The 23542-nt window shown below is 42.0% G+C and overlaps 1 protein-coding gene across 3 annotated transcripts; it reads left to right on the top strand.

Moving 5' to 3' along the window:
* Nucleotides 1-2238: 2238 nt before the first annotated feature.
* Nucleotides 2239-20187, top strand: LOC129383374 (uncharacterized). 3 transcript variants are annotated; one of them, XM_055067855.2, is made up of 8 exons: nt 2244-3365; nt 5390-5516; nt 8065-8733; nt 12298-12507; nt 14553-14616; nt 16402-16564; nt 17934-18043; nt 19715-20187. In XM_055067855.2, coding segments are annotated over exons 3-8 (657 nt in total). In that variant the 5' UTR covers nt 2244-3365; nt 5390-5516; nt 8065-8625; the 3' UTR covers nt 19717-20187. The 3 variants fall into 3 exon arrangements, with proteins under 3 accessions (XP_054923826.1, XP_054923830.1, XP_054923839.1); XM_055067864.2 differs by lacking the exon at nt 8065-8733 and having other exon boundaries at nt 2250-3365; XM_055067851.2 differs by lacking the exons at nt 14553-14616; nt 16402-16564; nt 17934-18043; nt 19715-20187 and having other exon boundaries at nt 2239-3365; nt 12298-12386.
* The last annotated feature ends 3355 nt before the right edge of the window (nt 20188-23542 follow it).

Raw genomic sequence — 23542 nt, 5'->3', positions numbered from 1 at the left:
CTTCTCAAACTTGAGTGCAAGCACCATGTGCCAGCTAGAACTGTGCAATATATAGCAGAAGGCATAAAAAATCTTCATAGGTTGAGCCAGGATGTATCACTGAAAGAGGTAGCCGCAATAGTTCCACAAGAGACGTATGCTGCAGTGCAGTCTCATCTTGCTAATGACAACCTCAACACAGCATCGCAAACACTGGCTTCATGTTATCAACGGTACAAGTACTACAAAAATAAGTTGTGTTATGTGAGCCCATCTGAGATTTATTTAGGCCTCAACAGGCAAAACAGTGCTACCATTTGCCACTACGTGCCAGTAGCAGACCTTATACAATTCTTGTGCCACTTTTCACCTGCAAGCAAGCAGTTACCTACCTCTCGGACTATGTCTGATGACTGTTTCAGTGACTTTACTTTGTGCCAACCTTTCAGAGAACAAGAGAATGTGATACAAATCATACTGTACCAAGATGAATTTGAAATGGTAAATCCGTTGGGATCAGCAAAAGGAAATTTCAAGTTACTTGGTGTGTACATGACACTAGGCAATTTGCCTCTGCATTGTAGATCAAATGTGGAAAGCTTGCAGCTGGTGATGCTTTGTCGCAACAAGGATATAAGAGAGTTTGGACTAAACATAGTTTTGCAGCCTTTGGTAAAGGATTTGGTCAGTCTTGAAAGATCAGGATTGTCAATTAATGAGGTTCACTATGCTGTGCGCCTCAGTTTCATTGCAGGTGACAATCTTGGAAGCCACATGGTGGGAGACTTTACACAGAACTTTAGCACATCCATGTACTTTTGCAGATTTTGCCTTGTGACCCGCGCAGAGTTTGAGCAGGTGCCTAATGCAGTTGGTGAACGTCGTACCCCCCAAAATTATAATGAAAGTTTAGGCCGCCTTGCCAATGGAAATGGTGTGCAGAGCGACTGTGGTTTGACTGGAAATTCTCCTTTCCATGCTCTAAAACACTTTCATGTTTGCAACCCAGGTTTGCCGCCATGCATTGGCCATGACCTTTTTGAAGGTGTGGTGCAATATGATTTGGCACTATGCATTCGTTACTTTGTGAACAAAGGCTGGTTCACATATGGCTACTTGAACAACAGAATCTTTACCATGAAGCTTAATGCTGATGACTTGCGGAACAAGCCTGCTAAAGTATCCCACAACAGTAACAAACTTGGAGGCCACGCACTCCAGAACTGGACTTTGCTGAGATTATTTCCTGTGTACTTGGGCAGCAAAGTAGTAGACATGAATGATGCTGTTTGGGAGCTTGTCATCACGTTGATGCAAGTAGTAGACCTTCTAATGGCTCCAAAGATAACAGCTGCCCAGGTTGCATATATGAAAGTGCTGATTGAAAACTATGTTGTTTCTCGCTGTGAACTGTTTCCCAGAGACAAACTCAGGCCAAAGCACCATAACATGTTGCATTACAGTGAACTCTTGCAGCACTTCGGCCCACTGTGTCATGTGTGGACGATGAGGTTCGAAAGTAAGCATCAGTACTTTAAAGAATGTATTCGATCTGTCAGGAACTACAAGAACGTCACCAAGACGCTGAGTGAACGGCATCAGCTTTTTCAATCATTCTTGGCGGCACGTGGCTTATTTTGTATTGCCAGTCAGTTCACAGGCATGAGCATGTCTGAGCAGTTGAAAGTACTCGGGAGTTTGAAGAGAAAATACTTCTCTGATGACTGTGTGCTGCTAAAGAAAGCTACAGTAGAGGGCTACACTTATGCATGTAATGATTATGTGCTTGTCTCAGGCACACGATTCAGTGTAGTGTTTGGATCCGTGATTGCCATTGTTAAAGACCAGAGTGAAGCGGTAGCCTTGTTGCTTCGACACACACCTGCAGCACTTTTACCTGGCCTTGAACTGTATGGTCTGCAAAACTCAACAGAGGAAACAGTTCTTTTGCATGCACATGAACTTCTTGACAGAACAGCATACCAGCCATACTCGTTTAATGGCAATTCTGTTGTGAGATTGAATTTCTCCTTCTGTGAAAAACTCTGAACATCATTACCTGTTAAAGGGGCATTAAACAGAAAATTAAGTTCAGCTCTATCAGTAAGTTACGTTTCTACAATGCCAAAAAAAGCCAATTGCTGCGAGAGGCAAGCCAGAATAGACGCAAAAACAATGGGTGGTGTTTCCACGCCATCTTGCTGTGACGTCATGGGTTTAAATTACGTTTACTCAGGACTAGTTTATTTTTCATTGGTGAAAATGAACTACAATGTATTCTAAGCTAGCCAAAGATTGAACATAACAAGTTTTGCTATTCTACAGTGGCTGTAATGTGGGAAGATACTTGCCAACTGTAAAGTGGACGAAGTTCAGACAAGGAGTTGGGTGGAGAGAAGGGAAAGGGGGCGGCTGGTGACAGCCAATCCTGTGAGGGCCAGGAGCCACCAGTATGTACATGCAGCAAAGTTGATCAAATTTTTGCAGTTCTACCGTGTTGTAATTTACAACAAAGATGCAGTATAGTTGCCTGGCGAACACAGCTGTCAATGCAGATGGAGGTACTGCGAATGGTTGGGACCTGCAACAGAATTAGCACCACAACAAAGACAAAACCTTTATGCTTATTGGAATGCAACAGAAGACCAAGCAGAAGCATGTGGAAATGAGCTGGTGGGCATTATAAAAAGGAACTCTGGTCTATCTTAATATTGTTGTTCAGTAGAAAAAGCAAGCATTTTGGGACAGTTTGCAGCTTTAAACCCGTGACATCAAACTGGCATATCGACATAGGGGTTTTGGATTGAAAATCAAAAAGTGGTAGTTTGGGTTTCATTTTTTCATATATCAATGATCCTCCTACTGCAAAATTAATGCAATTGGTTATGGAAGTATTAATCAGCGTAGAGTGCTTTGTTGTTTCTCTTCAATATCCCTTAAAATCCTCTGTACTGTGATTGTACCCATTGCTTTGTATTGTCCTTGCTGTGGCTGTGTTTATGTTTCTCGTTTTCAAAAACTGGTTTTAGTTTGAAGAAATAGTGGTCTTGTGAAATGCAATAACCATTTTCTTTCTTTTGCATTTGCACTTTGTGTCTCAAATAAAATGTTCTTTAGTTCAAGCATGGCTTTGTTTTGCTGCATTAAACAGAATGCTTCCACTTGGGATACAGCTTCTGAGCAGCTGAAACACAGCAATATTCCCAAATGAAAGACTGAATTTATTTATAAATGTAACTGCTGCTTCAACTACTGCAGGAGAAATGCCACTCCTAAAGATATGGAATGGAGACTGCAGTGTGAAACAAATGGCACAAGCAAGCACACTTGTAGAAGTGCTAGCACAGGCAGAAGAGAAAGGCGTTTGCAAGTCGGAAAATGCAAAGGTAACACTCGTGCTTCATCTAGGTCTCGGCGTTGTAGGTCTTTGCTATGCACGGATCCCTTATCTTCAGTCACGTGCCAGCAGCTTGGGTGCACAGCTTTGTTTTTTCTCTGGGGCACTGGCTACTTCATTCCACTTGGCAACCAAGGGGTGTAGGGGCTCTGTAGCTAAAGTGAACTAATGATTTGCCCTTGTTTTCATGGGCAGTAATGACTGGTTAATGAAGTTACCCATTTCCAGCATTTGAATGTGTGAAAATCATTGTAACAATATGACCTTTAAATTAGTATCATCATCATGGATTGGCAAAGTAATTGAGATCCAATTTTCTAGTTTTGTTTTCACAAGAAACAGCTAAGCCTGTTGTCTGTGCTTTATTCAGTACCAAAGGTCTTTTTGACCCATCACAAGTTGCATGTAAAGAACCTCTCACCCCTTTTATACCTGATGGCGAATTTTCTTTCACTGCAGAAGCTGGAGTACTGTATTTTCTTCTAAATGATGCGACCATGACTATAATGTGAGGGGGGACTCGCGATCACAGCAAAATAAACGGAATATATATTGTAATTATCACGTAGTGATGCTGGCACAGAAAGAGGAATGGTGCCTAAGAACAGGCGCCTGTAAGACATCGTCCTCCATGGCACCAAGGATATTGACAGGCAGCACCTCGGAATATGGATGGCCGAATAATTTTTGTGTGATTATCGATTAATCATTCATCATCATAGCCTTCAATCGATCAATTATGTACAATGCACGGTCTTTAATTGATTAACTAAGTAATCAAAGTTTTTGCCGGGCACTTTTAAAAAGGTTGTAACATGGTTATATACTATTGTAAGACCCTGTTTTAATGTTTGAGAGGTGGAACAAAGTTTGAAACATGAGTGTATAAACGTTTAATAAAGGACAATCTTTAACTTGTTAAAGACTAATATAGTTTACACTAGTGGCGTTGGAAAAGAACAGTATATGTTAAAGAATATCACTTAGGGCAGAATTAAATAACATACATGGCTTTAGTGAATCTTTGTATAGTGCAGTTAAACAACAAATAAAAAAATGGCAAAAGTGAAAATTGAAGTCCAACTGAATTATGCAAAAAATTGCTATACACAGGAGGAAAAAAATTACTGGTTTAACATTTTAAACCACATGCTCTATTCTACATAAAGTAATGTCAATTGGCTGGGAGTTTAGGGTGAAACTGACATGTTCTTTTAATGGTCACACAAGCAGCATATTAGACAGATGCTTGTAAGCTGTAGATTTGCTGGAATCGACATGAACCCCATCGCTATGTGAAACATGCTCCAAACTGGCGTGCATGCTGTGGCACGTCTTTAGTGGACTGGGAGTGGCACAACAATGAACGACTGGGTTGCTATAGTAGGCCATGAATTGCGAGGGCATTTCAAGCCTCCGGCTTAGGGCAGCATGGTGGCATGTGCAATGAGGGAGCAGAGAGGGGAAGTGCTCGGCATCACTCGGGACCTGGAATAAAAGTCGACAGTCGCTCTACCACAGCTGCACAGTCTCTTTTCGTGCGTCAGCATTCCAGTACGATTTCGAAATTTTCACGCCACTCCTGTCTAACTCTAGAAAACGATTACTCGAACCGGCCTAATCAATTAGGTTGATTAAATGAAAGGTGGACATCGATGACGATTAATAATTTTGTGAGATACATTTAATCTGTTAAACATTCATCAATATTTCCAACCCTACTTCAGTAGTGCCTGCATATGAGCATGCAGCAGCGATCATTGTGGTGTCTAGTGGTTTGGCTACTGCAGTTTGAAGCACCAGAAAGGATAAAAAGCATATTTGCATGACAAGCTCGAACATAATGTGATGCATGTTCTGAGGCCAAAAATTTGGAAGATAAAATTTTTATAGTGTTACAATTACGGCAAAATAACCTTGCCTGATCACTGGTAATTGCGCATTTGTGCACGAATTGGTGAGGCTTTCATATGGTCATATGTGTAACAAGATAATGCCACTACCTTTAAACAGGTTTTTTTGAAAGACTGGACTCTTCTTGAAGAAGATGTCTTTCAAGATGTATTGAAGGAGCTTCCTCTGGACGACAGGATCTTTATAGTTGCTGAAGTTATACCACCAGTGGAACATGGTTCTTCAGGTAAAATGTGTAATGTTTTTTGTTTATTAATTATGTGTACTATATGATAGACTGTTGCATTTTGACATTATTCCTAGAAGAGCAGAGTGCTTGGCTACTTGGCACACAATGATACTTGAGGAAACCAGCGAAAATATGACACACAAACATGAAGGTGGCTTGCAGTTTCTTCAAGTATCAGTATGAACCAACTGGCCCAGGAAGCAGCACTTCTTGTTACGCAACTTTTTGTCACATTTAGAGATGAGCAACAGAGACATAACCGGACAAGTACATTTCTACAAGTGAAAGTATTTAATGAAAACCATGCATAAGCAAGCGGCTCTGTTGAAATCCAGAGAATTAGTGAGCATGCAAATACAAGCTGAATATAAACTGACTGAGCAACCATCTAAAGTGCCACGTTTGAAATCTGTCCGCTTGAACCAGTGAATTAATGGGCTTGCTAATAGTGCATTGTATCGGTAATGAATGTGTAATGTGCAGGCTAGTTTTCATTTGCATATCTTATGGCTGAAAAAATTATCAGAACCAGTGGTTGAGTGACACATGTGAAATTTACAAGGATACAAAAATTACAGGTGTGGTGCTCCTTTAAGACATTGTCGCACAAATTAAACGACACAAGGAACAAAAGACTGGACACCACTGCCACTACATTCACAACTGATTTATTACTAGAGGCTAGAAGAGAAAACAATAAAGTGTGCATGCACAGTGGTTCTACATGGCAGTGAGAAAAAAAAGATGGCTTTTCTTGATTACCTTGATGAACCCGTTCACATGCACATTTTATTGTGTGTTCTCTTCTAGCCTCTAGGATAAACAGCTGTGGCGTCGTCTTCTCGTTCCTAATGTCTTGCTTGATTTACGCCATGATGGTTTCATCAAGTTTCTAACTACTCCAAGAACAAGTTATTTTTAGTTTCCTTCAAGACTGTTTACATTTCTTTGGTAAAAGGGGGTTGAGCAATTGCAATTGAAATAAATGACAGTATTCGCTTTTTTTAATTTCATGCCCAAATGCAAGCAATGATGTCATCGTGGTCTTAAATACTTGGTCTATTCTTATGCAGGAAAATTTTAAAAATAATTATATTCTGGAATTTCACACGGCAAAACCATGCTATGATTATAAGGCATGCTGCAGAGGGGGACTCCAGTTGAATTTTGACCCAATGGGTATCATTAATTGCAGAAAAGGTTCCTGAAATTCCTGGATTTGTTCCACTCAGATCCAATGTACTTGAACAATACCTAGCACCTTTCTGTTTTTGGTTCATGGTGGGATGGAAATGCAAGTCGGTACAGAACACAGTGGGCTCTTGCACGAAAGCTTATTGAAAATATTGCTTGAAAAAGATCATTGGGGGGCATGCACTGAGAACAAAATAAGGGAAAATGGCATGTCAGAATTATCAATGGACTGTTTGCAAGGAAATTTGACAGCAGTGATCTATTGCAGCGAGCATGGTAAAGCAACTATATAACTACACTACTTAAAGGTTGTCCGAATGCTTGGTGTACACTAAGGTTACTCCAATGCAACTGCCCAACCCTGATGTAACCAAAGTGGTTTCATGGAATATGCTCTCTTCAATTTGATTTTGCGTGCATGAACATCAGTTCTGACAAATAAAGTACAGTCGCATTCTTTGTACAGACAGGTATGTGATGGCCATGACCTTCATTCTACAGTGCTCAGTGTTTACCCAGGATGCGTTAGTGGGCTGTCTGGTCATTGTATAAATTGTTACAACCTTGCAGAATCTTGTGCATTACTTTTGGGGCACAACAGATGACTGTGTTGATGTCTATAGGCTGGCATTTCATTTTATACTTTCTCTAGGGCACACAACCTACATAAATTGAAAGGCGCTGTAAAACAAAGTTAAATCAATGCTTGTATGCAGCCACTTTTGAAGTTGGTGGGAAGTACTTTATTGTGCAGCATTAAACCACATTGGGTTAATTTTTCTTAGAATCACCGGGTCGACAAGTTCAAATTTTCAGTGCATTTACACAAGACACAAAAATGAATAAAGAATCAGTCCTGGGTTTTCAATTTATGTCCTGCGAGAGTGGCATGGTGTTCCTGACTCGCCACTGCCATGATTACAGGCTTAAAAGCCACTCAGTATCATTGAAGGCTCGGTACAAACTTCTCTGTGCACTGTAAGCAATGCAGCTGCACTCTGTTGCTTCAGAAAGCATGTTGATGTGTAGAAGTACTGTGTGTAAAGCCAAAAGTCTTGCAGCTGCTTATATTTCACACATCAGGAGGGTATTCTGTAAATGTCCACCAAGTGAAATGTCTATTTCAGCTGCCACTGATTGCTGGAGCTGAACAAGTGAGAAGGAAACTTGCTGTGGGTGCCTGTTTCCTTCTCTCTGGCACCCCAGTCCAGCCAATCAGCACGTCAGCAGCAGCTAAAACGTACATTTCTACTAGATAGACATTTAAAGAATACTACGGCCTCTTCCCCCACCCCCCTTGTGCCAGTACAGCTTTGGCGCATTGACAGGTTTGCATTTTCCATTACTTTAGGTATCTCGCAAGCCGACTGCGTGACAATTTTTGAAGAAGAAGTGAGCACATCCCAGTTCAACTTTCATTTTGAGAGGCTGCCAAGAAGTGTTCAAGTCGCATTAGAGGCACCTCAGGCACTTCCTCCCGGAGAAAGGAGAGATCTTGTAAGGTGCATTGCGCATGACATGATGCAGGTTTCACCACGGCCTAGGAGAGAGTTCATCCGCAGTGTTGCTGAGGCCGTGGTAAAGCGTTTTCCTGCTTGCCTTCAGGACCGCACAGTCAATGGCAAGGTGTTTGGTCGAGGATATGATTCCCTGTTCCAGCAACTTGAGAACAGAGTAGAGAATTTGGGCCATGTGAAACAGCAGGGATTGCCATCATGCGTGAAGACCAAGAAATGCTCATATGGCTGTGCCAATTGGCAGCCAGTGTGCTTGCAACCAGTCGAAACCGTAGCTGAAAAAATCCAGTTTCTTAACGGGGAGGCCCAGAAGACACTGCGAGACATAGATGTACCCTTGGCACAGACCTGTATGGATGCAACCTACAGTGAACAACGAAGGTTCGTAAATTCTGATGCACCAGTCCATAGCACGGCAGAAGTCAGAGAGGAGTGGCCATTGCTCTTCCACAAGTCCTTTTTTTTACAAGCATGCTTGTCAGCTCCTTGGCAAAAATATGAGGGTAAGAGCTCCTTCTAATGGCAAATACTTATGTCTACGCATTACCAGTGTTTGCTGCATACATTGAAAAGCACTCCATAAGACAATTAAGGTCAGACAAAAGAAATGGCCTCTAGAAGGAAAGTCTGAAATGTTATCTGAAATAGCAGGACATGGTCTTAGTGCATCTTCTTTTCGCTTACTCATTGTGCTTACTGTAGAGGGACGCTAATAAAGGGAAAAATCAGACATCCAACCGTTCGTAGCAATTGCTACAAAGGAGGAACACTGAAACAGTTTTCATGGCTATGTAGAAGTGAACTGAGTCGTAGGGTAGATCCCTGTGTTCATCAATATACAAAGTTAGGTGCTCTGCGTAAACCGTGTAATTTATTGAGTTTGAAACACCTGCGTTCTATGTAGACTGGGGTAGTAGTAATGTCACTTTGGTGGGCAATCTGATTGGCTTCCCATGTGATGTAGGGAATACTTCACTGAAGCATATTTTTAATATCAAATGCTGTATATTGAGTCGTCTCTTCAAGTCAGTAGCATATTTCTGCTTTGAGAATGTGGATTGTTTGTACACATGAACTTGAACATGCATGTGAGGGATGTAGTAGAATGAAGAGCTTTCTGCGAAAAGCAGGGCTTTTTTGGAAGCTTTGTGTGGCTACATGGAGAAAGGCAAGGGATGAAAGAGAATGCAAAAAAGATTAACAATGACATCGTAGCAAGGACACCTGATGGAACATAGAGGATTTCTTACGTGAATGTAGGTGCAGCGATATCTTCAGCGACAAAAGCATTAAAGGGGCCTTGAACCACCCCACGGGCTTGGTGAAATAACATAGTCCGCGGATAGCATACGCTCTTGTATCTCAGCCAAGTTCTGCTGTCGTACGAGTCCGTGGAGCTCTCAAGCGGAGCGCGAAGTCAGAGCTCCCCGGACCGCGAAGTCACCTTTTTCTCAAACGCTCTCGTTTCAAAAACCTCATGCTCCTCGCACTTTTCTGTATGCTCTATTTCGTCATAAAGCACACTCCAATACGCGGCTGCCATTGGTCGCTGTGCTTGGCTACACCGCGGCCGTCACGAGGTGCCGCCACCAGTCCAGTGGCTAAGCGCACTGCAGCTCTCTGAGGACAGCTGCGTTTGGCTTACGTTTAGCGCGGCATAGGCACGAAATCAGGAATTGGAACTGTGCGCCACTGTGGACGTCTCCGCCACAGCCTTCGCAGTGCAAGGCATTGGAGGAGGAAGGGGAGCACAGCTAAGGCCTTGTTTGATTGTCAATAACTGCGCTTCTACTGAACGCATCGAAGTACTTTTTGTGGCAGAGTGGTTCTGAAATAGCCTGTCTTCACTTCAAATGTCTTTCTCCACTTCGATAAAAAGTGGTTCAGGGCCCCTTTAATGGTACTGATGCTGCATTGCACTTGCCTTGCATTGCAGGTGTGTGTAGAGGGTTATCTACAGCTACTGCATGCTGTATTAAAGGCGAGTGCTGCCCATGAACTTCATTTTAAGGCCAGCATCACCACAGTAATGAAAGAAACTGCATTAAAGAGCGACATGAGAACATGCTCAGTTCAAATCAATTTAACAGACTCTCGCTTCACTGCAACTTGTTTCCAAGAAGGTGGGACATAGGCATGGCCACTTGGCAAAATGTCAAGGGAGAATGGCGCAGCTTGAAAGAATGGTAATGTTTAATCACTTGTACTTTTGTTTAATTTGATGTGCTGACATAATGTTCCTGTGAAGAAGCACTTCGTGTGAGATACTCTCAAAGTGGTACTTTTAGGTATAACAAAGCTGGTTTTATCATCCCTTTAACAACTTCGCTAACCAAGAGCTCTTCCATCAAAAACTGAAACATCTGTACAGGATTATCTGAATCATTGGGAGGCGTCAGGATCTCATGTTCCAAAAGGCATGAAGGAAGTAAATGCAGCATTTTATGCAATGCATAAACGGTGTTCAGGTTTGTGGAAGGCGTTCTCTGGTTTGCGTAATTCACATATGTTGGCCTTGGTGTCTGTTTATACTCTGATGTGTAACTTAAGCTTAGTAGTCATATCATAAGAAGCCAAAAAAACATTGACACCGAGTACAACATAAGGGAAATTACTTGTGCTTAATAAACAAAATAAAGAAACGATAAATTAATGGAAATGAAACTGGATGAAAAAACAAATTGCTGCAGGTGGAGAACGATCCCACAACCTTCACATTTCGCGTGTGATGCTCTACCAATTGAGCTACCACAGCGCTGTTTCCCCATCCACTTTCTTGGGTATTTATGTGTCCTAGTAGAACCCTGGGAGTGTTAGCCAGCGCCACCGCTCACAGACCTCGGTGGCAGACGTGGAACATCCTTTCTGCCGCAGGTGTCACGAGAACGTGATCCTTTTTGGTGAAGGCAACCAGTAAATAAACCCACACATGCTACCTGAAGGCATTAATGTTGCCAGATTCTAATGGCTTAATACTAACTCATTGGCTACCAAGGCTGGCAAATCACTGAACCCAACAACAGGGGCACATTGCCAAAGCCACAGTTTGCCGGGCTGTAGGTACGGTTGGTTTAAAATCTTATTTATAGATGGCATGACGGGTAACATGTGCTATACTTCATCAAAACTGTCAATAGGTGGCACTACGTCTTTACAACAACGGAGGTTAGATTTTCTATATTTTTATTTAGTATACGACGGGGCTACCCACAAGTAACTGGAATTATTTTTAAGTTGCTGTATGTTTATTTTTTACAAAACCTTATCACCTTGAAGGTACTCTATTACACTTAATACATTTGTCCAATCTACGATTCCATTCTTCAACACATTTTTCAAACTTGTCTGTTTTGGTGGCCTAATAGCTCCTCTAGTTTTTTCCCTCACCTCTTCTACATCGTGAAATCGCAGTCCTTTCATGTCATTCTTGATTCCAGGAAACAAAAAAAATATATTGCATGGAGCGAGGTCAGGTGAGTAAGGGGTGTGGCCGCCTGACCTCGCTCCATGTGACTTTTTTGTGTGTTCAGAAGTGTGTGTGTTCTAAAGACTATTGACCTGGCATAGTGGTATTGCATAATGCAGCACCAACATTTTGAGCAGTTCACCTCACGTGATGCAAAATGCTAAATATATTTTTTCACTACAGTATCTAGTAACTCACATAGTACCTGTAGCAATGTCTTGCATATGAACAATATGAACAAATTCTGCCGTTAAAGCAATGTTCTACTTCAGGCATGACCTAAGGTACCTGCAGTTTTTTTAATAACAACATAAGAGAACACTTGGTTCCTACGTAAGCTAATCTTCTGCTTTTGATGTTCTTTCGGTGGAGTAATTGTTTTTTCTTCCTTGAGAGCTTTTGGCAGAACTTTGAATTTTGATGACATGGTCATAGTTATTTTTGTTGGCGGCATATATTCAGTTGTTGGAAAGCATTGTCTGTTGCAGATGCTTGCTTTCATACTGACTGTTTCAAATAATTATCACTTTATTTCTGGCTGTTTTCTTTGCACTGACTCGCTGTGTTCTTTCCTTACTTGGGTTATGTTACTCAATTCCAGGGTATATTTGAGGAGAACCTGTCTGGCGTTGCACCTTTGTTCATAAAACACTTGGACACTTTAACTGCACCAAGGAAAGAACTTGTGCAGTGGATGGTTAAGGTGGAACTTCAGCAGAGGAAAGGAAACCAGCATGCAAAAGAAGCCACCATTCCACTATTGGCTGCCTACTTCAAGGATGATCCAGATGATCTGTTTCGTGTTCTTGAAGTAAGCAATGCTTGTTTTGTGTAATTCAATACGCACTATGCTGCTGGATTTTTAGAAACTGTTCTGTCCTAACATTTCAATTAAAATTCGTAAACAGCTAAAGTGGAACCAAAACTGCAGCAAAATTACGTTTTGGCTCAGTGAATGAGGTAGACACCAAGATACAACAGCTCAAGGTCTGTCAATTGTGAAATAGTTTTTCTTCCTAATGGACAGCTATTGGCCAAGTAGCACTGTTGAAAACTCGATTCCCTCAGAGTGCAGCAAATAATTACATCGCCTCTTAATATGGCCACCACAAAATATGTTTTAGATGTGATCAGGAGGCTAGATCTGCTAAGAGAAATAAAGGTTGTGACAACCCGAAATAACCCGCTTACTACAATGTCCCCGTGCCGTATTGTCGGTTATAACAATGAAGTTTGGCTGTTGGGTGTTGGGTGTCCGTGCCAAAAGGTAATGAAATGCAAAATCTTTGAAAGGAAAAAAGTGAAATGCGAGCCGCTGCACCATCGCCTGCCACCCGAACTGCTCCATGAGAGCTGCATGCCAGCCTCGCGCTTATCTTTACCGACCCTTCCACCCCTCCGTAGATGAATGGACCGCACCATTGCGGTCCAGTGCTTGGGTCTTTATTCTATGGCTCTCATTCTTCGCAATTCTCCGAAAGGATTAAGTCACTCGTGCTTATCTTTGTTCGTTGTATCAGTCGTTCCTGGCCACGTTGACTTGCCGCAGAAATGGAAGATGGCTGATGTGCCCACTGATCATCGGCAATGCACAATGTTGCAGGTGAAAAGGAAGCACACTGCTATAGATGTGGAAACAAAGTGCTTTTAACCGATGAGGCGAACGTTGCGAACATGCCTGTATCGGATGGTGACAGTGACAGCCACGACAGCAGCACTGATGCGGTAGGGCAGGCTACCTCAACATTGTCCCCGCGGGAGGTTCTGTAGATTATTCAGGCCCTCATGGGCTTGTTTTTGCGAGGGACCATCCGCTTCACTACATGGAGCATCTGGATGTCTTGGAGAAGGATGTCGGCAAGCTTCGCATAAAGCAAGCAAGGCTGACGGATATGTGGTTTTCCCGTGCAAGCCACTGGGAAGCATGTGGTGAGATGCTTGTTGCGATTTCATCCCAGCATTTCTTCTGGATTTCTCAAGCTGAGATGTTGCTGCGGCAACCTCCCTGTATCTCTTAAAAGGTGGATTTTGGGACCACCAAAGCAATGCCTCGGTTGAGCTTGTATGTCACTTGCCGCCTGTGACCTTTCTTTTGTAGTTGTTATTGCGGTGACATTCTTGAACGCCGGCAGCCGCAGCTTGTTAGCAAGACGTGATTCTAGCATGCAGCAAGCAGAGTTAAAAAGTTAAACGAGTCAATACAGTCAGAAACTGGATGGAGGAAGGTAGTGGAGAGAAGAACTGGCCTCCCCGCCTCTATAGTTTTCTTGGAACAGCTATGCCGTCCTTCCGTCTGTTTTTTTTTTTTTCATGCAACCCGGTTATAGCAATGGAATTTTCATGGCACTTGATTTTTGTTATAAGTGGGTTTGACTGTACTTCAGATTTTGAATATTAAGAAGCTAGTAAAAGCCTAGTTTTGTATTATGCGAACAAGCCAGAGTGGTCACAAGACGAGACAATGTAATCAGTTGTAGTTGAACGAAGAAAGCCTCAGCCTGAAGACAACATTTTGACAAGTCTCATGGTACCTGATGAAATCAAGTTCCCCTTGTCAAAATGTTGGCTCTGGCTGACACTTCCCTTGCTTGATAGTGCTTATCGCTAGTATTACCTTGTAGTTCCTAATGAGGATCACAAACATGAAATGTTTTTAAAATTTGAAGCTTTTTACTGGCACCAGCTGGCACTGAGCACCTCATTGTTTATTGTTTTTCTGGAAAATCCGTATTGCCACTCAAGAGCAGTGTGAAACTAATTCAGTATATTCAATTGCCTCCATTTTGGAAACACACTGGGGCTGTTTGGCATATGTGTCGTCTTTTAGTTCCCACGTGCTATTCTTTCTTTTCACAGGAAGGTACAAGCATCACGGAAGTGATGGACGAGTTTCCATCTACACCAGTTGTGGTTTCATTAGGTAAGACACTAATGTTCATAGTCTGTAATGCAGTGCAATACAGTCGCCGACCGTTTATTCGAATCTCACGGGGACTCCAAAAATGTCCGAATAAGCAGGTGTCCAGAAAAGCAGATTAAGAAAAAAAAAGAAATCCTTTATTTCCACGCACTTATTCGGGCTCGGCAGTAGGATTGAAGAAATCGTGAATTCGCCGTTGCAAGCTGTTCTGTTTACGCACAATCAGATAAGCCTGAATCTCGGAGAGGGTCGTACGGTCAGTCACTGCTTGTACACACTCCGCATGCGACGGCAGCGTAGCACATGCTGCGTCATCTTCCTAATCGGAGTCATCGTCATCCGGCAGTGCAGCAAAAACTGATGAATGATCTCACCATCGTCGAGTTGTGTGCATGTCAGTACAGCAGTATCAGCGCCTGTGAAACTGTCAAATGAGACGGTGTCCGGAAGTGCAATGCAACCACTGTGCAGGTCTCGGCAGAACAGTTTCAGCGTCAGCAGGGAGCACATCGGAAGGCTACAAATCCTAGCCCTCCCGGCACCCGCTTGCAGGCATGCCCCAGCGCAGTCTGAGCGGGCACTGTCGGCGCCATTAGACACCTGATATGATGTTTCCGTATGCCGCGTTTCATCATCGCAACCTCGACATAGCACACAAAGCAAACATCACCACACCCTCACGCCGACACCAGTCATACAAACGAAAAATTTGGCCTACTCGCAGTGTCGTGCACGAAGGAAGAAACAAATCAGCTGCTGGATTGTCTTGACATGGATTACTAAGCTGAGACCGGAACTGCTGGAGCTACGAACCAAGCAGAAACGATGATGATGAGAGGGGATTTGCATTTGCGCCGCTTCTTGGGGCAGCAAGGAGGCTCCGTTCAAAACAAAAATGGCGTTCAGCAAGTCGAACCATGCACCGGTCAGAGTTGGTGCATGGTGCTCTCGATTGAGTTGGCTTAAGGAGCGTCCGAAAAATCAGACAAGAGGTTGCAAGGTGTCTGAACTTTCAGCAGTTGTTATACATTATGGTCTATGGGGAGAATGGCCGTGCCACGAAGCAGACCGAATAATCGAGCATGTCCAAATTTTTGAAGTCCGGAAAATCAGTCGGTGACTGTATGCCTTTGCAACAGCACCTGTTCTTGTAGTTTTATGTGCCACATAATTAAGCCTGCTCGGAAGTGTGTTAACTACGCAAGTAGCAAAGCCTGTCATAAGGAAGAGTGAAACATGTTACCAAGCTCTCCAAAATAATGAGCAAACTAAGGTTGTAGAAATACCTGTGTAGCTTGTAAAACATGTGCAAATGCTTCTGTCGTTCATAACTTGACTTGCAGGAAAAACAGGCGAGAGGCTTGCAGTATTTCTTTTACTTTGATGGTAGCTTTGTAATTAAACATCTGGCGGTAAAGTTGGAGCTAATGCACTTCCGCTTGTCGTATTCCTGTGGCTATGCAATGCTTGCAGTCCTAGCCAAGGTAAACACCTTCATATGGCACACAGATTTAAGGACTATAGGACTGAATTTACTTATCTTTAAGGCACTTGGTTATCGTGCCATATTGTTGTATTCAACAAGTATGACAGACTCAATTTTGTACATATTTGCAGAAAAAGACCCTCCAGGTAGCGTAATTACTTAAAATTGGCAGCACTAGTTTGTTTGAATAAGTATTAACTGATATGACTAGCAGATAGATGTGGTCTCCGTTGCATATTGAATATCATCTATAGAAATTTCATTGGTGCTTATAAAATGTGTATTATGTATCATTGCAGGAGGCATCTTTGAGAAGAAATGTTTTGTTGTTTGCGAGCAGCAGCTGTTGTTTACGGAGAGCACTGGCTTCATAGAGGCAGCGTGTCTTGCCTTCTTATGCTACTATGTGTTTAACATGACCTATGCAAAGGGAGCAGCTACAACACTTGAGTTCATTCAGAGGTGAGTTGTGCTATTTTAGTGCACAAGCTTTTGCCTATCTATGAAGACAAATTGTTGACACCATTAATTATGATTGATAGGAAAATGTGGGTGTCTAGAGCAGATTAACTTTTTTTATCATCACTGAGAAAGTTTATAAGAAAGATGTACACATCCTTTTTTCTCACTGGATACCGCTAATAGTGCAGTATGTTATAGAAAAGTAAACCCATTTTTCAAATCCAGAATTTTTGGCAACAAAATGAAACATTTGGACAGTTCATAAAAATGTGCTAAAGACAAAGACAAAAGAAACACATACGACAAGACTAGTGCTACTTCCATTTAACGTGTATTTCAAACGAACATCTGTTTATGATCTGCACCTCAGGAACATCATGCACTGATCACCATACACACTAAAGATTGTGAATGAATCGGATCATATGCACGATTGTATGGTCAATCAGTTCATGTGCCTATATACCTCAAAAGAAATGTCACTTTTTCTTGCAAAACCAAAGATGGACAGCTGATGCACTTGTCACTTGCTTTCCTTATGAAATATGCTTCAACCATTTCGTGTTGTGTTTTTGTGTATCCTTTCCACAAGAAAGCTGTGTCTCCTAGCATGGGTGTGCATGCACACTTTTTGCAATGTTCAGCCAAGTGACTTTCATATCCTTTTCTAACATCATTATTGTGCTGTCTGGCCCTGTCATTGAAGCACTGGTTTGTCCTATATAAACACGTCCACAATCTAAGGGTATATGATAGACAATATCTGAAGTGCATTCGGTGTAATTAGTCCAGTGATTAGTATGAAATTGGATGCATTTCTGGTGCTTCTTGTTTTGAAGGTTACACACTGCTGACAATTTACTAAGTGCTGAATAAACCAGATTGACATTGTGTTGGTTTGCGACCTTTTTCAAGTTATCTGAAACTTTATGGAGGTATGGAATTACATGTACAGGTCTTTTGTCGCAATCTTTGGTTGGGCACTTTCTTCCCAACTCGACCAAAGCAAGGGATTGTTGAAACGGTTGGTTGTTTGAAAAGCTGCACTCTGTGGTGCTTGTTGGTTTGTCACCATGGCTTAGGGGTATCGGAACATTCACAAGTTCTAACACTTGTAAGATGTTGCAACAACTGTAGGGCAAAATTGTTTATATCTGCAGCTAAAATCTGTTCTTGTCAACAAACTCGCAATAATTTGGGCACTTTTGATATCTGAACTAAAATCTCTCAAATGTTTGTCATCTCATCCACTGCTGCTGTTTGGATGTTGATATGTTATAGTAGGAAAAGCATTTAAGGCTTGTGAATGTGAAGTCATTCAGATCTATGGCGATAAGAGATGCTCACATTACTACTGCTTTTCTTGCAGGCAAATATGTGATATTAATCCCTGCAAAGGCAGCAAATCCCAGGGCAATGCCCGCCGTTTGGCTATTCCTACAAAGGTAGTGAAGCTGGCACAGCGTCTTCGAAAGGAATGTGAGTAGGAAGTGCATTTTTGACTTTGTTTCTTATTTACAGGACTGTTACATTATGAAATGTACACAGAAACAGACCACTAAATTTTCTATACCCTAATGGGAGCATTTAAGTTGGCTGTTTTATACCTGCCTTGCAGCAAGTAGAAACATCTCCAAAGGATTACTGTATAGTTATTAAAATGTGTCAGACAATTATTGTCATGCATAAAAGCAAAAATTCAAGCTGTAGATTTGCAACCCCTAGAGGTGCAGTTGTGGTGCCTAAAATTACCCACTGCATTGTTCTGCTGTGGATGCCTAAATTTAATCTTGAGGCCTCAAGTACAATGCCCCCTGTACCCTATGTGTGATATTAGGAGTAAAAACCCATTGTCAACAATTCTCATAACCTCAAGCCTCATCATGGTTCTTATACAGTTGAACCCACTTTTAATGATACAGGTTTCAACAATATATTAGCTATAACAATTAGAAGCTGCTGCACCATCAACTTTTGTATGTGTTCCATGACGAAATAACCCACTTACTACAATGCCCTGATGCCGCATTATTGGTTATAATGGTGAAGTCTGGCTGCTGGGTGCCTGTGCCGAAAGGTAGTGAAATGCGAAATCCTTGAAAAGAAAAAAAAGTAAACGAGCAATTCGAGCTGCTGAATGGTGGCCCTGACAGCCGCCGCGCGCTCATTTTCCAGCCTTCTTCAAATTTTTCTCTCCCGTCGCCCTTCCACGCCGCTGAACACAAATGGGCTGTGCGCATATCTCTACGCCACACCACCCTCTGAAACACGCACAGTCCGTGCCAACTGTGTTACTCCCAGATTGCTTGCTGGCTCCCCATTCAGCGCAGTTCTGTAAACAGCTTAATCGCTCGCGTTTGTTTTTGTTGGTTGTGTCGAAATCGTTCCTGGCTGCATGATTTCCCAGCCTCGTTTGACTTGCCGCCGAAACGGAAGATGGCTGATCTGCCTGCCAATCATCATCATTGCACAATGTTGCAGGTGAAAAGAAAGTGCTCAGTTAGATCAGGAAACTAAAGGTTTCTAACTGATGAGGCGGTCGTCGCGAACATGCTTGCATCGGATAGTGATGGCAATGACGGCAGCGGTGACATCGTAGAGCAGGCTGCCGCGGCAACCTTCTCGCATATTTTAAAAGCCCCCATTTGGGGCTACCAAAACAATGCCGCACCGGAGCTCGCATATCGCTTGCCACCCATGGCCCCTCTTTACAGTTATATCAGTGCCATTCTTTAACGCTGACAGCCATGGCTGGCTACATGCGATCGGAGCACCTAGGAAGAAGTTAGACGAGTGAACACAACCAGCAGCCAGATGGAGCAATGGGATGGGGAGGAGCACTGGCCTCCCCTCCATTATAGCTTCCTCACAACAGCTCTGCCAACCCCTAGTTTGCTTTTTTCATGCAACCTGGTTATAACAATGATCAATTATAACAATGGGATTTTCGTAGCACTTGAATATTGTTTTAAGTGGGTTTGACTGTAATTGTTTTATAGATTCTTTTAATGTTCACTTTTGTTACCTGAAAATTTTGCACACGTCTAGCACAATTTACTTCATAAGTCCAACCTCAACTGAGCGCTTTAATTCACTTGTTGCATTTTACAAACTTTTGTATACTTATAGTGGTTCATTAATTCTTTTCAGAACCTGAATGGAACACCAGATAGTGGCTGATGTGTGCAAAAAAGATTGATTGTGTGTTATGCTGTACCTGTGATTATTTAATAATCTGTTTATATGGGAGCTCCAGGCTGGTTGGTTATGGCAGGGAAGTCCATTAGGATGGATGTGAATGGAGATAATTATATGGTGCTTTTCAGGTGCTAGTGGTGGCAGGCATAAGGATGCCTTGTATAGACTTACTGGTTATTGTATTCACTAGGCAATGGGAATGTAGATTAGCAGTAAGGCTAGAGTTGGTCAAGAAATCCGACCCAAGATGGTTAGGCATAGAAGGCCCGTTTGAAAATTATCCAACCTTATTTATTTTAGAGAAGACCATATGGCACAGGTTTGCCACATCGTGTGATGTGTCTTTCAGTTGTGTTGGCTGTTGTACAGGAGCAGTTATGTTGAGCATTGTCTTGTCCCAGTGTGATATTGAGTGAAATAAAATGGCTGAGTGAATTCAACAAAGGTACTGTATGCAATTTATGTGCAAAGCTTGGTGACAGCCAAGCAGAAAGAACTTGGAAGATCTGAACAGCTTTTTAGATGACAGTATCGTCACGAAACAGATTAAAATGGGCTAAAACTGCCTCATTAATTGATTTATGTGGTTTTACGTGCCAGAACCACAATCTGATTATGAGGCACGCCGTAGTGGGGGACTCTGAAAATTTGGACCACCTGGGCTTCTTTAACACGCAGCTAAATCTAAGTACATGGGTGTTTTCGCATTTCGCCCCCATTGGAATGCAGCCACCATGGCCGGGATTTGATCCCGCGACCTTGTGCTTAGCAGCCCAACACCATTGCTACTAAGCAACCATGGCGGGTTAAAACTGCTTCAAGAAAGCCCAAACATCTCGGTTGTTTTCGGAATGTTCGTGCTACATTATGCTATACCACTAGCCTAAGGCAATAGTCCCTTGAACGTGCATTGCATTCTTACATTGTTCACCCTGCATAGCCCACCATTCCTGCACGCAACTTGCATGTTCCGAAAGTGTATCGCAAAAAAACTGTATATTACCATTATGGGAAAGTATGTGCTTGCTGTTGGGAGAAATTTCTATGGGTGATAAGGTTATCCTAGCGAGAGGCTTGGCAAGCTATCACAGGTTTAATGTAATGGGTGGGTGTTAGGCTGCTGAGCACAGGGTCGCGGGATCGAATCCCGGCCACGGCAGCCGCATTTCGATAGGGGCGAAATGTGAAAACACCCGTGTACTTAGATTTAGGTGCACGTTAAAGAACGCCGGGTGGTCGAAATTTCTGGAGTCCTCCACTACGGCGTGCCTCATAATCAAAAACAGGTTTTGGCACGTAAAACCCCATAATTTAAAATGTAATGGGTGATCATATATAAGTTTAACAGAACTTTTAAAAATCGCCTCCTGCAGATAACATAACTCTAGTCATTGAGCTGAATTATTCAGAGGTGGACAGTACTTGCTCAAGAAATCGGAACACATATTGAACGAATTATAAAGAATTCACTGGTTAATTTCTTGTTTAATTACTTTACGGCACCTATAGCACATACAAATTGTAGCTGGTGAGTTTGCGAGGTGTATCCACTTGGAATGAATTTCCAGAATGATACCAGTTATGAAATATGCACCATACCACTCGCTGTAAGTATGCACTGTTGTTCCACTTACCTTTTTAACAAGACACTCATGCATTGAAGCACAAAAGTAACATGAATGCCCATGTATTTCATCCCATACTATGGGTAATATCTCGAAACTAGTGTAATCCAAGCAATTCGTTTCAAGTGGATATGTCTTGCAATCTCACTGGCTACAATTTATAAATTGCAATACCTACTGGAAAGTAATTAGGCACTTAATTAGCAATTTTTGATAATTAGTTATCTGTTCCAATTTCTTGTGCTAGTAATGTTTGCCTCTGCAAATAATACAGCTCAAAGACAAGAAATATGCTATCAGACACAGGTGATCTTTAAAAAATAAGTAAAGCTTAAAAACTATTATCCCTTAAGCAAAAGATCAAAGGATGAGACAAACGAAAAAATATGCATCCACTCACCCACCAACTCTGAAAGGGGAAGCAATGAGCGCCATGAAATGCAAAAGTGAAAAGTGGAGCTTTATGACACCATCAGCAGATAACATGTTATCCATCGCTTCACTTTAGGGACGGGCAACACTTTGTGTCATAATGACGCTCCACTTTCCACTTTGTTGATTTCATACTGCTCACTGATTCTACTTTCCATGTTTGTCTGCAGTTGGATACATGTGTATTCTTTTTTTCCTTTATCGTATCCTTTGATCTTGTTTTAAATTAAACCTGTAGTGGCATGCGAAGCCTTTCTTTTTTTTTGCTCGGCTAACCTCCATTTATCATTAGAAAGCTCACCAGCATGCAGATATTTTCACATACTGGTTGACATATTTGGTTTCCTTGTGATACATTCTGGGAATATGCAGGTTATGTGAAGTGTTGGGGGGCTGTGTGGCGTGACTAACATGAGGTGGTGGTGCGTATCTTCCAAGAGATGGTTACCCTAGGCTAGCGGTATGGCATAACACAGCACCAACAATCGGAACAATTCGCTCACGAGACCCAAATAAAAATATTTTTTTTGTTCATTACTGTATATAATGGAAGGCATTTATGTTGCAAGAAAAAAAAGAAGCGGTTGTTCAGGAACTAAGGTGCATTCAGGCTGTTAAATCTTAAGCTTACAGCTGTGGATGATACTGCTGAGTGCCCCACTCAGAACTTTCTATAATGCTTGCTCCTAGTAAAATAACAGCATCTGAGCTTAGACTTGTGAGAAAAATGCCGAATTTTTATGTTGAAGTGAGACAGAGGTTCACAGTAAGATGGACGTTTAAAATGATCAACAGTCAATTGAAGTTCAGTAATGTGGAAAGTTCGGCTAGTTGGTGATTAATCATCATACCTTGGTGGTGAAGCAGTGCACTGGCAAGGACAAGGCGAAGACACAAGTGTCACGAAGTGTCGTGTATTCTTGTGTGTCGTCACCTTGTCTTTGTCAATTTGCTTCTTCGCTGCCAAGGTATGATGACAGACCTTTCACAATTTTACATCTGGTTAGACAAGCACTTATAGTTGGTGGTCTGAATTTAATTTTTCACAGGCTGCTCACTGGTATATTAATATTACACACAGTTTAATTTTGATGTAATAATTTATTTATTATTTGGTTCAGTCTCTGTTTCTGTTTTTTTCCACTGACTTTTGATATGTGTATTCATGTCTTTGTGTTCATTTGCCCTGCTCTTAATTGAAGACATCTTGACATAGTCTTTTCCCCCAGTTTTTACAATGATTGTTTTTATAATATATGCACCAGCTTTTCCTCCTCCCCAGTGAGGTTGTGAGTGAGCTTGCATACATTAAGATGCTGCCAAGTAAAGTCATTGCTGCCCTGAAGACAAGTACTGTTGTCAAAATGTTGGCTACAGCAACATTCCTTGACTCAACAATGCTGATCCATGGTCGTGCTTCCCCAACACATAAGTTACCACGTTGTGTTCTGTGATTATCCTTTTGTGCCCCTTTCTTTAGGATGAAAGTTCACCAACAATCCTACTTATTTCTCTTACGGCAGCAAGCTTAGTCTGGCCGGATGTGCAGGGTCAAGTGTACTTCCACCTAGAAAGGGTGTAGGACAAACACTTGACGAGAATAAAGTTGCTTCTGCTTACTAAGGAACTTGTCGACTGATTTTTTTCACTTTGTGTGTTTTATTCATATCGCAAAATGAGAAATGTATGACCTTTTCAGCTGTTCTGTAAATTGAACCCTTAA

This window comes from Dermacentor andersoni, chromosome 7, assembly GCF_023375885.2.
Source record: "Dermacentor andersoni chromosome 7, qqDerAnde1_hic_scaffold, whole genome shotgun sequence".
Classification (NCBI taxonomy): Eukaryota; Metazoa; Arthropoda; class Arachnida; order Ixodida; family Ixodidae; genus Dermacentor; species Dermacentor andersoni.
This window is presented reverse-complemented; position numbering and strand designations above follow the sequence as displayed.

Coding starts and splice junctions, on each gene's coding strand:
- LOC129383374 (XM_055067851.2), top strand. CDS start 3,243: ATGCCACTCCTAAAGATATGGAATGGAGACTGCAGTGTGAAACAAATG. Junction 3,366..5,389: donor GCAAGTCGGAAAATGCAAAG/GTAACACTCGTG, acceptor ACCTTTAAACAG/GTTTTTTTGAAAGACTGGAC. Junction 5,517..8,064: donor AGTGGAACATGGTTCTTCAG/GTAAAATGTGTA, acceptor CCATTACTTTAG/GTATCTCGCAAGCCGACTGC.